Source organism: Brachycentrus maculatus, unplaced genomic scaffold (genome assembly GCF_059751285.1).
Source record: "Brachycentrus maculatus isolate JH-2025_06_01 unplaced genomic scaffold, ASM5975128v1 h1tg000158l, whole genome shotgun sequence".
In the NCBI taxonomy this organism is placed as follows: domain Eukaryota; kingdom Metazoa; phylum Arthropoda; class Insecta; order Trichoptera; family Brachycentridae; genus Brachycentrus; species Brachycentrus maculatus.
This window is the reverse complement of record NW_028280911.1, coordinates 906,667-919,640: the sequence shown is the minus strand read 5'-3', so window position 1 is coordinate 919,640 and position 12,974 is coordinate 906,667. Positions and strand designations below refer to the sequence as shown.

At 35.6% G+C, this 12,974-nt stretch overlaps 1 protein-coding gene across 3 annotated transcripts in view; it reads right to left on the bottom strand.

The window, feature by feature from the left end:
• bchs (WD repeat and FYVE domain containing 3 bchs) overlaps positions 1–12,974 on the bottom strand; it is a 60,971-nt gene that overhangs the window by 15,576 nt on the left and 32,421 nt on the right. For all 3 annotated transcript variants that reach the window (XM_088261576.1, XM_088261575.1, XM_088261578.1), the window contains exons 31-43: positions 12,617–12,819; positions 11,810–11,994; positions 10,352–10,610; positions 9,535–9,701; positions 8,620–8,812; positions 7,197–7,432; positions 6,441–6,546; positions 5,807–5,956; positions 4,740–4,958; positions 3,570–3,849; positions 2,044–2,278; positions 1,063–1,289; positions 191–444 (exon numbers count right to left, since the gene is read on the bottom strand). In XM_088261576.1, coding sequence (XP_088117702.1) covers positions 191–444; positions 1,063–1,289; positions 2,044–2,278; positions 3,570–3,849; positions 4,740–4,958; positions 5,807–5,956; positions 6,441–6,546; positions 7,197–7,432; positions 8,620–8,812; positions 9,535–9,701; positions 10,352–10,610; positions 11,810–11,994; positions 12,617–12,819 — 2,714 coding nt within the window. The remainder of the gene's footprint in view (positions 1–190; positions 445–1,062; positions 1,290–2,043; positions 2,279–3,569; positions 3,850–4,739; positions 4,959–5,806; positions 5,957–6,440; positions 6,547–7,196; positions 7,433–8,619; positions 8,813–9,534; positions 9,702–10,351; positions 10,611–11,809; positions 11,995–12,616; positions 12,820–12,974) is intronic.

Here is a 12,974-nt window from a genome sequence, read left to right as displayed (position 1 = left end):
CCTGAAAAATCTATTTTTTTTTATTTATGATGTTGAAACGAGTGAGCTATATGTGTAAATCAGGGATATCCATATATAGTTTTTAGGTTGGATGTAGAAATTATTAGAATTTGTAAAAAGTTGTCCTACAATACTTACATACATCCATCATTTTTGATCACAAAAATTAATACCAAAAATATGCACTCACCGTACTGGTACCAGCAGTAACGAGGACTTTAGCCGAAGGACAAACGCAGCAAACAATTTCTCCACATTGTTGAGCCACGCTCTCGCACACGAACACCGTCTTGTCGTTGTCGTAGTTGCCAATCCTCAATGAGTGATCCGCGAAGCCCCACGCCGCATACTTGTTGTACGCAGGAGGCATCAGGATTTTATTTTGTTCCACGGCTAGGATCGCTTTATCCGTGTACAGGATTTGACCGACAGGACCTTTCACTTCTATGGAGTAAATAAAAAATAAATATTAAGATTTTTAATTGATTATTAATGCAGAGCATACCTAAGCGGGTATTTGATTCCCTAAGTGTTTTGTTTTACGAAATTTCAAATCAAAATGTAAGAATAAGTATGTTTATTACAAATTGTAGTTTTATTTGGGTAGTTTGATTGAACTAAAATCTTTAGTCCGCCTCCGTAGCGTAATGGTAAACACGCTCGCCTACTAGACTGGAGGTCCTGGGTTCGATTCCCAGGGGGTCAAATAAATATTAGTCTTTTTTCACTCAAATATTTGTACAATATTAACCCTGGACTGGTACCTGAAGCGGAGGGCTGATCACCTTTCCTTCATATGTTAACGATTAAGATAAGCGTTTATATGATGCAGTGCCCTATACACCATTGGGTGCGGATGACAGTTTGAAGAAGAGAAAATCTTTAAAAATTTGAGAAAAATATTGTTGATTTTATACATACATAACAAAAAAGACCACTTTTTCATTTTTAACAATTATAATTTACATACATATGTGAAAAAAATCTCAGCACTGAAATGGTTATCTAAGATGTGGAGCCTGTCTGCATAAAAAAGATAAATAAACAGTTAGTTGTTCTCACCTTTGACCGGTTGGAGAGTTGGTTTTAAGTTGTCTAAATTATGGAAGAAAAGCTTTTCCGGCGGAGTGATTCCGACCGTCGGGTTGATGATGTTGGGGTCCAGGATAGTGGAACTACGCTGAGACATTTTCTTGCTGGGATGAGCCTTCCGGAACAGCTGTTTGGGTATCTGGCCAAAGTTATTGATGAATCCAATCGTCGCATTCTTCTTCAGGGGATCGTCAATACTGAGAGAGAAGAAATGAAATAGGTTATGAATTTCGAAACATTGTTACTAGGATCACTAAAATTTTACTAGAGATAATCTATTGGGAAAATGAAGAAGCTTTTTTACTAGGCAGAAACTATTTTTTATTTTTTTATTTTTTTTATTTATTTTCATAATACATAGATACATTCAATATACATATTCATTTCATATACACATTTATTATACGTATTACGGTTCTTTAGGCATGGCCTGTGTTGAGCCGAATACTAACATGGTAATACAAAATTTATATATATATATATATATATATATATTTTTTTTTTTATAATTTTTTTTTTCAATGATTAGATTATAAACATAACATACAGGAGATACAAAAATAATTTATAGTTTAAGGTTTTTCAATGTGATAATTACACCTGGACTTTAATCAATTCACTTTCTACCTTGTCCCTTCCAATGTTAAGCAACTATCGACGGACACTGTTCTTAAAGACCTGATCACTCCTGGAAATCTTAATGGTTTCGGGCAGCAAATTAAATATTTTTGGAGCAAGGAATGAAAAAATTTTTTGGGCAAAACTTGTTTTAACGGCTGGGCCAATGTAGTTTTATTTGTATGTGAGGTCCAAATCCTGGATTATAATCCCAATAACGTTAGTATTTGGACACACTCAAAATGTTGTAATTGGTTAGTTATTACACAATAAAGTGTACACGTGAGGAAAAGAATATTGATTATAATTGTTAAATTTGGCATTTTTTCCTACTTGTAAATGTCCACATTCCCCTCGTAGAAGAGGTGATGGAAGACGTTGAGGCTGTCCACGGCCGGCTGGCCCTGCTGCTTGTAGCCGAAGATGAGGTCGATCCAGTGGTGGAGGTGGTGCGACACGTAGTCGCTCTCCAGGGCCTCGCGGTGCACCCGGATGAACTCGCGAGGGTCGCTCTTGGCCCAGGGAGGAAGTACCACGTCGCCGAGAGCAACCCCGGATTGCTTGCAACCTGAGGGTAAATTTAAAGAAAGATAATTATTATCAAAATTGATCTTTCAACATCGCATTTATTTATTTCATCACACACATAATTATAAATTAAAAATTACTTCAATGGCACCCTCACTGAGTTTTCCCAAACCGAGGGCACATTTTCAAATATTCATTTATAAAATTAAGACATTGATATTATGAACTTGTTTCTAGTATTATGTTAACTTTTTAAATAAAAAAAATTCTACCCTTGCGATGTGTAGTACAAATTGATCAATTTTCTTCAAATTAATTGATTACACTCTACATCAGGCCTGGCCAACCCAAATTGCACCCCGGGCCGCACCGACGACCTAAAATATTCACAAGGGCCGCATACAGGCGGAAGAATTTTTTTTATACTACAATAATTTCAAACTTATTGACTTTTTGTAAGTATTGTAAATAATTTGAATGCAGAGGTAATCAGAAAATACAAACAGGGTAATTGTGAAAAAATTACTACGACCAGATGTGAGAAGAAAGCACACATTGGACCAACAAAAAATGTATTTGTATAGTAATTGATATTTTGAAAATTTTTAAAAATCTAAATTTTTCATTAAAATACACAAAAAAACAATATTAACAATTTTATTTTTAAATAAAACCAATTTATCAAGGACGACTCAGTGCAAGATTTGATTTTCTTTTCGCTTACATAATTTTTCTAAATCTATTTCAATTGTTGAAGTTGCACACCTTAACGGGTTTTTGAGATTTTTCAATATTGCCTTAAATTGGCAATACTCAAGAGCGTGCAAACGGATATTGTTCACTGTTTTTATAACAACATGCATGACTTGGCTCATAGATAATACTTGAGGGCATACATTTTATTGATGTATCAAACCGTGTATCACAAATATATCACTGGTTTAAAAATATATTCTTCATACATAATCGCGGGTTGGCCACCCTCGCTCTACATGGTATATAAATACTTATTTATAAAATTATATGATAGAAAATTGTTCAGGATATACAATCAAATACGACATGGTCAAATGATGCAATCTATTTCAGATCTACCCACTTCCATTAACCATTTATGAATAGCAACTGTAGTCTACAGATGACCTGACGATGGAATGGTTATTTCAAAACCGGTAGTCGTGAAGTAGCGTTTTTAATTGGTACTACACAAAGTGAACGATGAATAATAAGGAGTGTTGTAGTACAAAATAAAAAGTTGACAATGTTTTTGATTTACAAAATATTATAAATTGTTTTAGATTACACAAAAATGAAATCAAAAACAAAAGTACCTAGATCAAAATTGTTGGAATTGCACAAAAACTCTGGGAGGTAGAAGAACTCGGGGATGAGCTCCTTGACATCGGCCATGTTGTGCTTGGAGGCGGATCGCCACGCCTCCTTCACCGAGTTGAACATCCTGTCGGCCAGGTCGAAGTGGCCGCCCTGCAGGCGCAGGAAGTGCTGCGTGAAGGGCTCCATCCTCACCAGGTAGGAGCAGACTATCATCGCCGAGGAGTAGTGCGTGCCGTAGTGGTACGGGGGCGTCTCTCCGTGGGGGTCGTCCCATTCCTGAAACACGTAACCAGCGTTCAAAACCAACCAGTACCGATACTCCAAATACCGACTTTATCAATCCATCGACAATGTGAATTAAGCGACACTGCTGAAGGTCCCGGGTTATAATTTATATTTCTTGAATGTTTTCCGCAGATACTTTGTGCAATGCACAATAAAAATAACATTTAGGAGTTTTTAAATCATATTTTCATATGGTGTACGGAGTGTGTGGAAGTTTTTGGTAAAGGTATGTAATTAACTATGAGTATTTTAATGTTTTTTAGTATTTTAATGTTTTAGAATTTAATAAACCCTGATGATGACAAGGTTTTTGTCGAAACCGATTGGTTAAAGTGTACTAATAATAAATGAAAAAAAGTGGTTAAAACAAAGTTGTTTAATTTTATAAAGTTTATAATTTATATGTTGACCTCACTGGGAATATTTCCAAGAAGGAATAATGATTATTAATATTTCTTTGTGAAATTCTGTTGTAATGTTATAGAATTGAAGGATTGTGCAAACAAAAATCAAATAAAATATAACACCCACATACGTTCATAAATAAGCACATTTGTACTTGAATATTTCAAACGACCATTAATATTTACAACATTTTTAGTGTGTCCAATTACTTGTTCACAAATCTGGATTATCTCCGCTTAGGAGTTTTTATATACATTTTTTGACATCTCGACATAGATGAAGAAGAATATAGAAGTATGGTGCTAATGAGCCTTACAACCTGCCATAGGCTGATTTAAGTGATCACTTTATACACTTGAAATATTCACCAAACTGCAGTCTTAGAAAAAAACATATATTATGGTTTTTTCATAGGCTTGGTAAATAAATATTGCGAATACAAAATTTATAGAATAGAAAAACAGAAAAGTTTTTACCTTAAATCTTTTCCTGAATTGTTCGAGTCTGTCAGGGCTCTGCGCTCCCATAGGTTTGGAGAAGTCCCTGAAAGAGTTGGGATCCGTGAGGTCCAGTTCGTCGGAGTCGTAGTCTGCCAGGATCCAGGGGAATACAGGGTACTGCATGAGGTCGTTGTACGAGCGACCCGCAAGCGTGTTCAAGTGCATCAGATACTGGAAGTTGGATATCTCACCACGCTGAAAAAACATGCTCAATGAGTCCTAAAGTCATTGAAATATGTTGGTTGCCAAGTAAGAAAAACTTTAACAAAAAAATTGTTATATTTCTTGAAAAAAACAAAGTCTTTTTATTTCTCAAAATAATATATCAATATGATCCACAAAGTTAATGCTTTCAATATTAAAAACATAAAAAAATTGTTGCTAAAATATGTGCTTAACATCTCGAGAAGTTAGATATGAATGCTATATAACTATAAAAATATAGACAATTTATAAGTTGTGACATCTGCGTAAAGTGGAATGTACTTTGGTTGATCAATGAGCACACTTCTTCTTTCTTACTCCATCCCAACTTATCGTTTTTGTAGACAGTGGGTCAGCTCTCCTCGTCCTCAGGTTGTAGATCTTTCTATCATATGCCATATCACCTAGGTCATGCCTTCGAAGCATGTTATCTTTCTGTAGCATTCATGAATTTTTTGGACTTCCTCTAGATGTCTTTCGAGGCAGATTCATGGCGATCGCCTGGTTTACAATATGTTCAGGTTCTCTACGACCTATGTGCCCATACCATCTCAATTGCTTTTCCTCTACCTTACTATTGATATCAGTTACACCCAGGCTTCCAAGAGTGTAGCAACATTTATTAGTGTTATTTTTCTCCAGGTGCTATTTTGCACCCAACTTTTGATATAGGCCTTGCTTAAAATATAGCAACGCATTCTATCCTGGGGAGCTCTCATCCAACAAAACCCAGCACACCTTTAGGTTGTTAGCCCGGCATATAGCTCATTGCGAAGGTCCCCTGGTCCCAGCTCCTAGCCATGCGAGACTTAAACTATGGTGATATGCAGAATACTGACCACCCATCGCTGTGTGACGGACGTATCGCCGATGAGAGTTGCCAGAAGGCCCTGGGATTGTTCCACAGCCACTCCGCGCTTCTGTCCGGCTACCGATCCGGCAGCACTGTCAGATATTCCTGTTGCCAACGACATAAAGCGCTGGTAAACCTGGAAAACGAGATCACCATTTCATCAGAATTAAATCTTTACAGTCTATCTACAGAGTACATAGTAAATATCCATTAATTTATAATATTCGAGGAAATTTACTTATCATAATAATTTAAAATTTTCCATATAAAATATATGGTAATTTAAAAAGTTTTTCCCTCAAAAAGTATATATGAATTTTAATAATTCAAAATTATCAGTCGGCAACCTTTGTATATTTTTTACTAAAAAGCCAATATAAACACAAAAAAATGTGAGAAAAATGAAACTGTCTACAATGCCACCACTTTTAACTCACATCACAACAAATCTTTACTTTGAAAATAAGAAAAAATGGCTGCTATATTGGAGCATATCACATAGTGCCTTTAAAATTCAAATAATGTTTTGGTAATTTTTTTTTGCAAAATCCTGCCCCTTAAATTTTATATTAACTGACATTTACTATATTTTCAGTTTGATAATATGAAGGTGTGGTTACCTTATTCCTGACTTTTCTCGGGAACGAGAGCAAATAATTACGCCCATCGCTTGAGAATACTTCTAAAGCCATCGGTTGGAGAAGGTAGCGCCTTTTGTGAACCTCTCTGAAAAGATACATCAAATAAAATAGTTGATCAAAAACATCAAAATTGTAAACTTTAAGCAACAATATCTTGAGATTGAAATGACGTTTGAGGACAAATTGCCTCATTTAAAGGTTTTAATAATATTTTATGTCACATTTAATGGTTTTGATGGAACATCAATTAAAATTAAATGGTTTAAATAAAACTGTTTCAAATAATATATAAATTTTAAGTGGAACTTGGCGAATGTTGAATGGCAATAAGAACATTATAAATTTTGTATAAACTAGCCTTGTATTTATTGTAACTGCAGACAGTTGGTAGAATTCCATATTGAATTGTTGGGTAGTATATCCAAAATAAAACAAGGTTTGTTGAATTGAATTTTACATTTATTTATGTATGTACATATATGTTAATATGTGACGCGTTTCGTCTTCTTAAGACATTTTCAAACACTGCATAATTGTTTGATAATGTCCTAAGAAGACAAAACGCGTCACGTATTAACATATACATAAATAAATGTAGAATTCAATCCAACAAACCTTGTTTTATTTTGGATATATTACCCAACAATACACTAGCCTTGTATTCTCAAAGTGTGAATATTTGCCGTGGACTAGGTGAGTTCACAGATTACAATGCAAAAGACAATAATAAATCACCTGATGTCTTCGTAGGAAAATTTGGAGCAGAGTCTGGGTACTTCTTTTGTGGAACAGCCCTGGCTGGCCGGAAGTATCGGTTCGTAGTCGGCCGGGCAGCTGTCCAAGTCACGGATCTCCCTGTTCTTCAGGAGAGTGAACCCGTCAATAACGTAGCAACATTCCCGGCCAAACAACAACAACCCCTCCGTTGTGTCCAAACCTTGTATCCTGGCACACCGGAACATATGAGTAATCTGTAATAAAATTAAAATATATTAGGGTGATATAAAAAATGTTGACATCAGTGTTGTATGTATCAGTGTCTCTACATGAGAAACGGCTATTATCCTTGGCTCTACCCGACCGACTTTCTCCAGGGTATGCTTGGCTACAATAGTTTAGAGACTAGAAGGAATGTGTATTTGATTACGCATTTTTATTGATTGTTGCACGGTATGATCGATAATCCTGAAATTATCCGGAACATTGGTCTGTATGTTCCAGATAGTTACCTAAGACAGCGTCGGCATAGATTATTTCACATTCTTATACACAGGACCAACCTGCCTATGGTTATGCCTATAGGAAGAGCTACCGCTATGTTGAACAATATCTCATTGGATATTGATCAGTTCCATGTGTCTGAAGGAGTTTTCCGAAGCGGGATTTTTCTACACCTTTAGCAATAGTTCTTACATATTTTCGATTTTAATGTATACGCTTTAAATTTTTAAGTTTGTAATATATATGTTTAAAAATAAATAAATTGAATTGAATTGAATGGTGGAATTCTTCCCGCCTAGTGCCAAATATAGTGGGTTGGTTAGGTTAGGTGTCACTTTTCTTATTACTAAGAGTAGATAAATATGTAGTAGTAAACGGATACTATTATGAAAACAATAATTACTCAAGATTTTATTGATGACACAAAGTTTTTATATGGAAGTCTGGGAATTCATAAAGCTAAATGGTACTGTGCACCATTCATATGACTAAAATTTGTATGCACTTGCAAAGTGACAATACACATCTTTTCATAATAAAGTTTATAGGTAAAATATTTTATTGAAATGGAGAATACGCTGAAAACAATCGGAATTTAAGAAACTGATTTAAAAAAAATATATATATATTTTCAAGGGTTTCCTAGCATGCGAACTAATTCGGGAAAGAATCGAAAATGTATTAATGAAGGATTTTTGTATTTTTTTAGTAATATGGCTGTTTTATAGATTCTTTTACAGATTTGTGACAAATAAGGTACTTTTTGGTAAGATACTTTTAATTGTTTTGTTAATTGCCTTTGAAAATATTGTCAATCTAAAAAATGAGTTATATCCGTTTTTAATTTTTGAGGACATAATACATAGTGCATAAATGATGAACGACCCCTTAACTAGCTAATGGTTTGATTTGGACATATTTAAAATATAGAGATTACCTTTTCGTGGTGGTCGAGTAGACGCAGAAGTGTTTGGTTGTCGGGTGGGGGAGGCTGCTCTTCTTCATCTTCTTCCTCCTTTCCATCCTCATTGGCTTCCACGGAAGACGTCTGTTCTCTTCCGCGTAGATTACCCACCAAGCTGGATGGCGAACTTCCATTCGTATTCATATCTGCTTGAGATTCCTTTGGCCTGTGGGAAATACACAATGCAATGTTTATTTCACAAAAAATAAATATCAGACAATTACTTATATCGCTCACTCCTTTCAAGAACGTCATAAATCAAAAAACTTGATTTTTCAGGAGAACGTTTTTAAAGTTTGAAAATATAATACAATGTATTAAAAAAAAATATCAAGCCACTTATTGAACTTTTTACTGTGCAACAGATCTTTTTAAGTAAAACCTGGAGGTTTTTTCCCCATTTGAAAAATATTTAGTATATTTAAAAAAATTATTAAACAATACCTTTTCTTCAAAATGCAAAAAAAACACTTTTTGCCCAGTAGCGTGTAAATATTAAATTAAAAATATGCCGCTTTAACTGGGATTTAGTACATTTTCTGGGCATTCCGAAAACATGCATAACTGAAAATTAACGATTTTTGATTTATGACGTTCTTGAAAGGAGTGAACGATATGTTAAACAAAAATATTAACCAACGTCTGCTTACAACAGAGAGGGAGAACTTTCTATAGCTTAACACACTTATTATTTTTTATAATTATGTATTTTGTTTGTAAAAAAAAAAATACTTAACACTGGCAGAAACATCCTCTCACTGGGTGACTGCCAAATAAATTAAAATAATAATAAATAATTTTGTTGTAGTAATAGTTGGCCTAATTTGTTTTACTTGCAAAACCGAAGATAAACATTGATTACTGACAGATTGTGAAGCTTTTACTCACGTATTGGTATCTTCAACGCTCTGTACAGCTTGTGATTCCAGGGGATACCCGATGCTGTCGCCTCTCTCACAGTCTCCTAGATTGGAGCCGTTAGTTCTCCATTGCTGGTACATCAGGTAGTACTCCTTACTATCGAGACTATGTGCCACCTTGTACTTCAGTTGTTTCTGTGAAATAACACATGAAAGTTGTTTAATTAACAATCTGTTAAAAAGATTTAAATTAAGTCTATGAAGAGATATATATTAGGGTTGGAAGTCGTACAAGTGTTTATTTACAGATATATTCATCCTCTTCCTTGGAATTCCAGCATCATAGATTTAAATACAAGATTACAGTAAGATATGTAATTCCGATAATTGGTCATCGCTTGACCAATGACAGCAGATATAGCCCTAGTTAGCTGGCCCACTCTGATTCCATATCTGATGACTGTCAGTGGATAAAAACTTTATAGCCAAATAAACCAAAGCTTCATGGAAAAACAAATGCTGAGATGCACTACCCTGTCTGGTAGCGAGGGTGATTCTTCTCTCGGTGATCCAGAGACTGACAATGTGTTAAGGCCGGCTTGTGGGATTCTAGGGGCAAGCAAAGTGAAGCAGAGGAAACAAGTTCGTCCAACGAAAGGGCCAGAAAAGTTAAGAGTAAGGACCTATAACCTGAGGAAGAGGAGAGCTGACCCCAACAGTCGACAAAGACGATAAGTTGGGATGGAGCCAGGAAGAAGAAGAATAAGAAGTATGTCATATTGGTCTTTATTCAAAAAGCAATGTAAGATCGATGGCTCTTTAGAAAACAAAGTGTTTTTGCTTACATTTTCAGGGTTGTCCATCTCGGGGCGGTACGGATAGTGCTGGTAGAAGAGGTCGTTCTTGCGCATCTTCCTGCGCATGCGGTTGGGCCCCTCCGTGTAGTCGAGCGCCCACTTCTGCAGCGGCGGCGGGCGCGCGGGCCCCCACAGCCCGCGCTCGCGCACCAGCTCGCCCTCGGCCTGCAACCACTCCACATGCACGTAGCGCCACGTGTGCTGCCACGTGTTGGCGTGCTGCATCCGGCGCCAGCACCACAGTTCCCTGGACACGCAATCACCAAGTCAAACATCAAACAAGATGGGAAAGGTATTTCTACCCATTTGGTCGATTGATGCTTAAGGACGGGAAGGTTATTTTTATCTTCTGCGTTAGCCTCATTTCAAAGTCAGAAAAGAAGGAATTACATATTCAATATTTTTATATGAATATTATGTACCAATCTCTTTGTTAAGGTCTAAAATTTATCCACAGGCGTAAAAACGCCTGTTAGAAATGTGTTAATTTGGTAGTCGGGAGAAACAAGATGGTCATTATCAATAATGTTTAGAAGTGCAGAGAAAAAATAATTTTTGAATTAATTTTTAAATCAAAAACAGATTTTTTGAGTCAAAATTACAAAATCTATCATTTTAACTTAAAAAAAAAACAAAATTGTGTGCTACAGGGTGTATTTTGCAAATAATTTTTATTAATCAATTGTGAAATATTCAATGATAAAAATCACTGAATGTAGACCGTCTTAAAAAAATAACTAGGCAACAAAAAAAAACATTTTAGAATTTTTAGATTTAAATTATCCTTACAGCAAGCGGCATTACCATATTATCAGATACTAGCTAAGACATAAAGTCAATTTAAAACCATTTTTTAAATTTCGCACAGAAAAATCAAATGTATGTAATTCTGTTCCACTTTCATATAAATCACTATAAACAGTTTATGGCATTCGATGAATTTCAAAATCTGGAAAAAAAATTCTCACAAAAATAAATTTAATAAAAAGTGCAAACTCGGAATGTAGATGACATTTCGCTCACTCCTTTTAACAATGTCATATTTAAAAAATCGTCAATTTTCAGTTATGCATATTTTCGGAATGCCCAGAAAATGTTCTATATCCCAGCGAAAGCGGCATATTTTAAACCTAACATTTACCCGCTACAGGGCAGAAAGTTGTTTTTGCATTTAATATTTTTTTTAAAAATATACTTAATATTTTTCAAATGTAGAAAAAACCTTCAGGTTTTACCTAAAAAGATTTGTTGCACGGTAAAAAGTTTAATAAGTGGCTTGATATTTATTTTTAATACATTTGATTACTCTTAAACTTTAAAAACGATCTCCTGAAAAAACAAGTTTTTTGATTTATGACGTTGTTGAAAGGAGTCAGCGATTTGCCCATTCACCTTATGGCAATAATTTTTTTTCTTTACTATAATATAAATAAAATGTCTTCATACCTGACTAGCCCGACATGCGTGTCGGTGTAAGAATAAGCTTGCTCTTTGGAAAGGTTGACTCGAATCCTTGCGGGGTCTTCTTTTTTAACTTTGGTTCTGCTGGCAAGGCGGGTCAAACCTCCAGTCACTTTCTGTATCTTGGACTGGATCTGGTTGTGAAGTTCCCACGGGATACGATAGGATGCCTGATAAGTAAAAAAAATTGTTTGATTAGTTATTATTTTTTTCTGGTATTAGATTTTTCATATTTGCAGTATTAAAATAAAATTATCCTTATGGATTAATCTCAGATTTGACGGCGATACAACCGGTTGAGAGTTGGCAAAAGAAGGATGAAAGTAGGCTGAATGTAGTCAAAATGCATTCTATCAGACGAATGTGTGGCAAAACGTTGTGTGATACATATAAGGAATTAATGGAAGGCTGAGATAAGCATTATCAATAAAATTAAGATAGTTGTTTTCAGATGGTTTGGGCATATGAATCGAATGAGTGAAGAAAGAATAGTATAACAAATTTATGAAGCGAATGTGGTTGGCTTTAGAAGCAGAGAAAGAACGACGAAAACTTGGCATGATCAAGTATTTTGAATATTTGAAAGTACTCAGGCCAGGAGTCGGAATAATCGGCGGGTTTGTATGAGATACATGAATGTGGAAGAGGCGAAGATTGTTTGCAAATACGGCGTTCTATTCTCTGTGCCTACCCCTGCGGAGAAACGGCGTGATAGTTGGATAGTAAGTTTTATTTTATTTTATTATAATCATAATAAGATAACGAGTTTTTTAAAGAGAATGCGGAGCTGACCTTTCTCTCGGTGTCCACATAATGCAGCCAGAGTTTAGTTGCGCTTTCGGCCAGCTGTTCTCTCACTGCAGCGAGGTCCGGGGCACGCGCATTGCCCACAGGAGCCAGGAGAGTCATCTTGAAGACCTCTTCGATGGCGGGCTTCTTGCACGCGTACAGCTCCTCCCAAACGCGCCGAGCTGCACCCGCCATCAGATTGCGACCTGGGAAATATTAATTGCTTTATTTGTGACATAAAAAAATAAGAATGATAAATAGGCAGGTACTATAAACGAATTTCATTAATTGGTTCGGCAGTCACTTTGTGGTAAAATCTATCCATTTTACACCATATGGTGTTTGAAAATGATGCGGAATG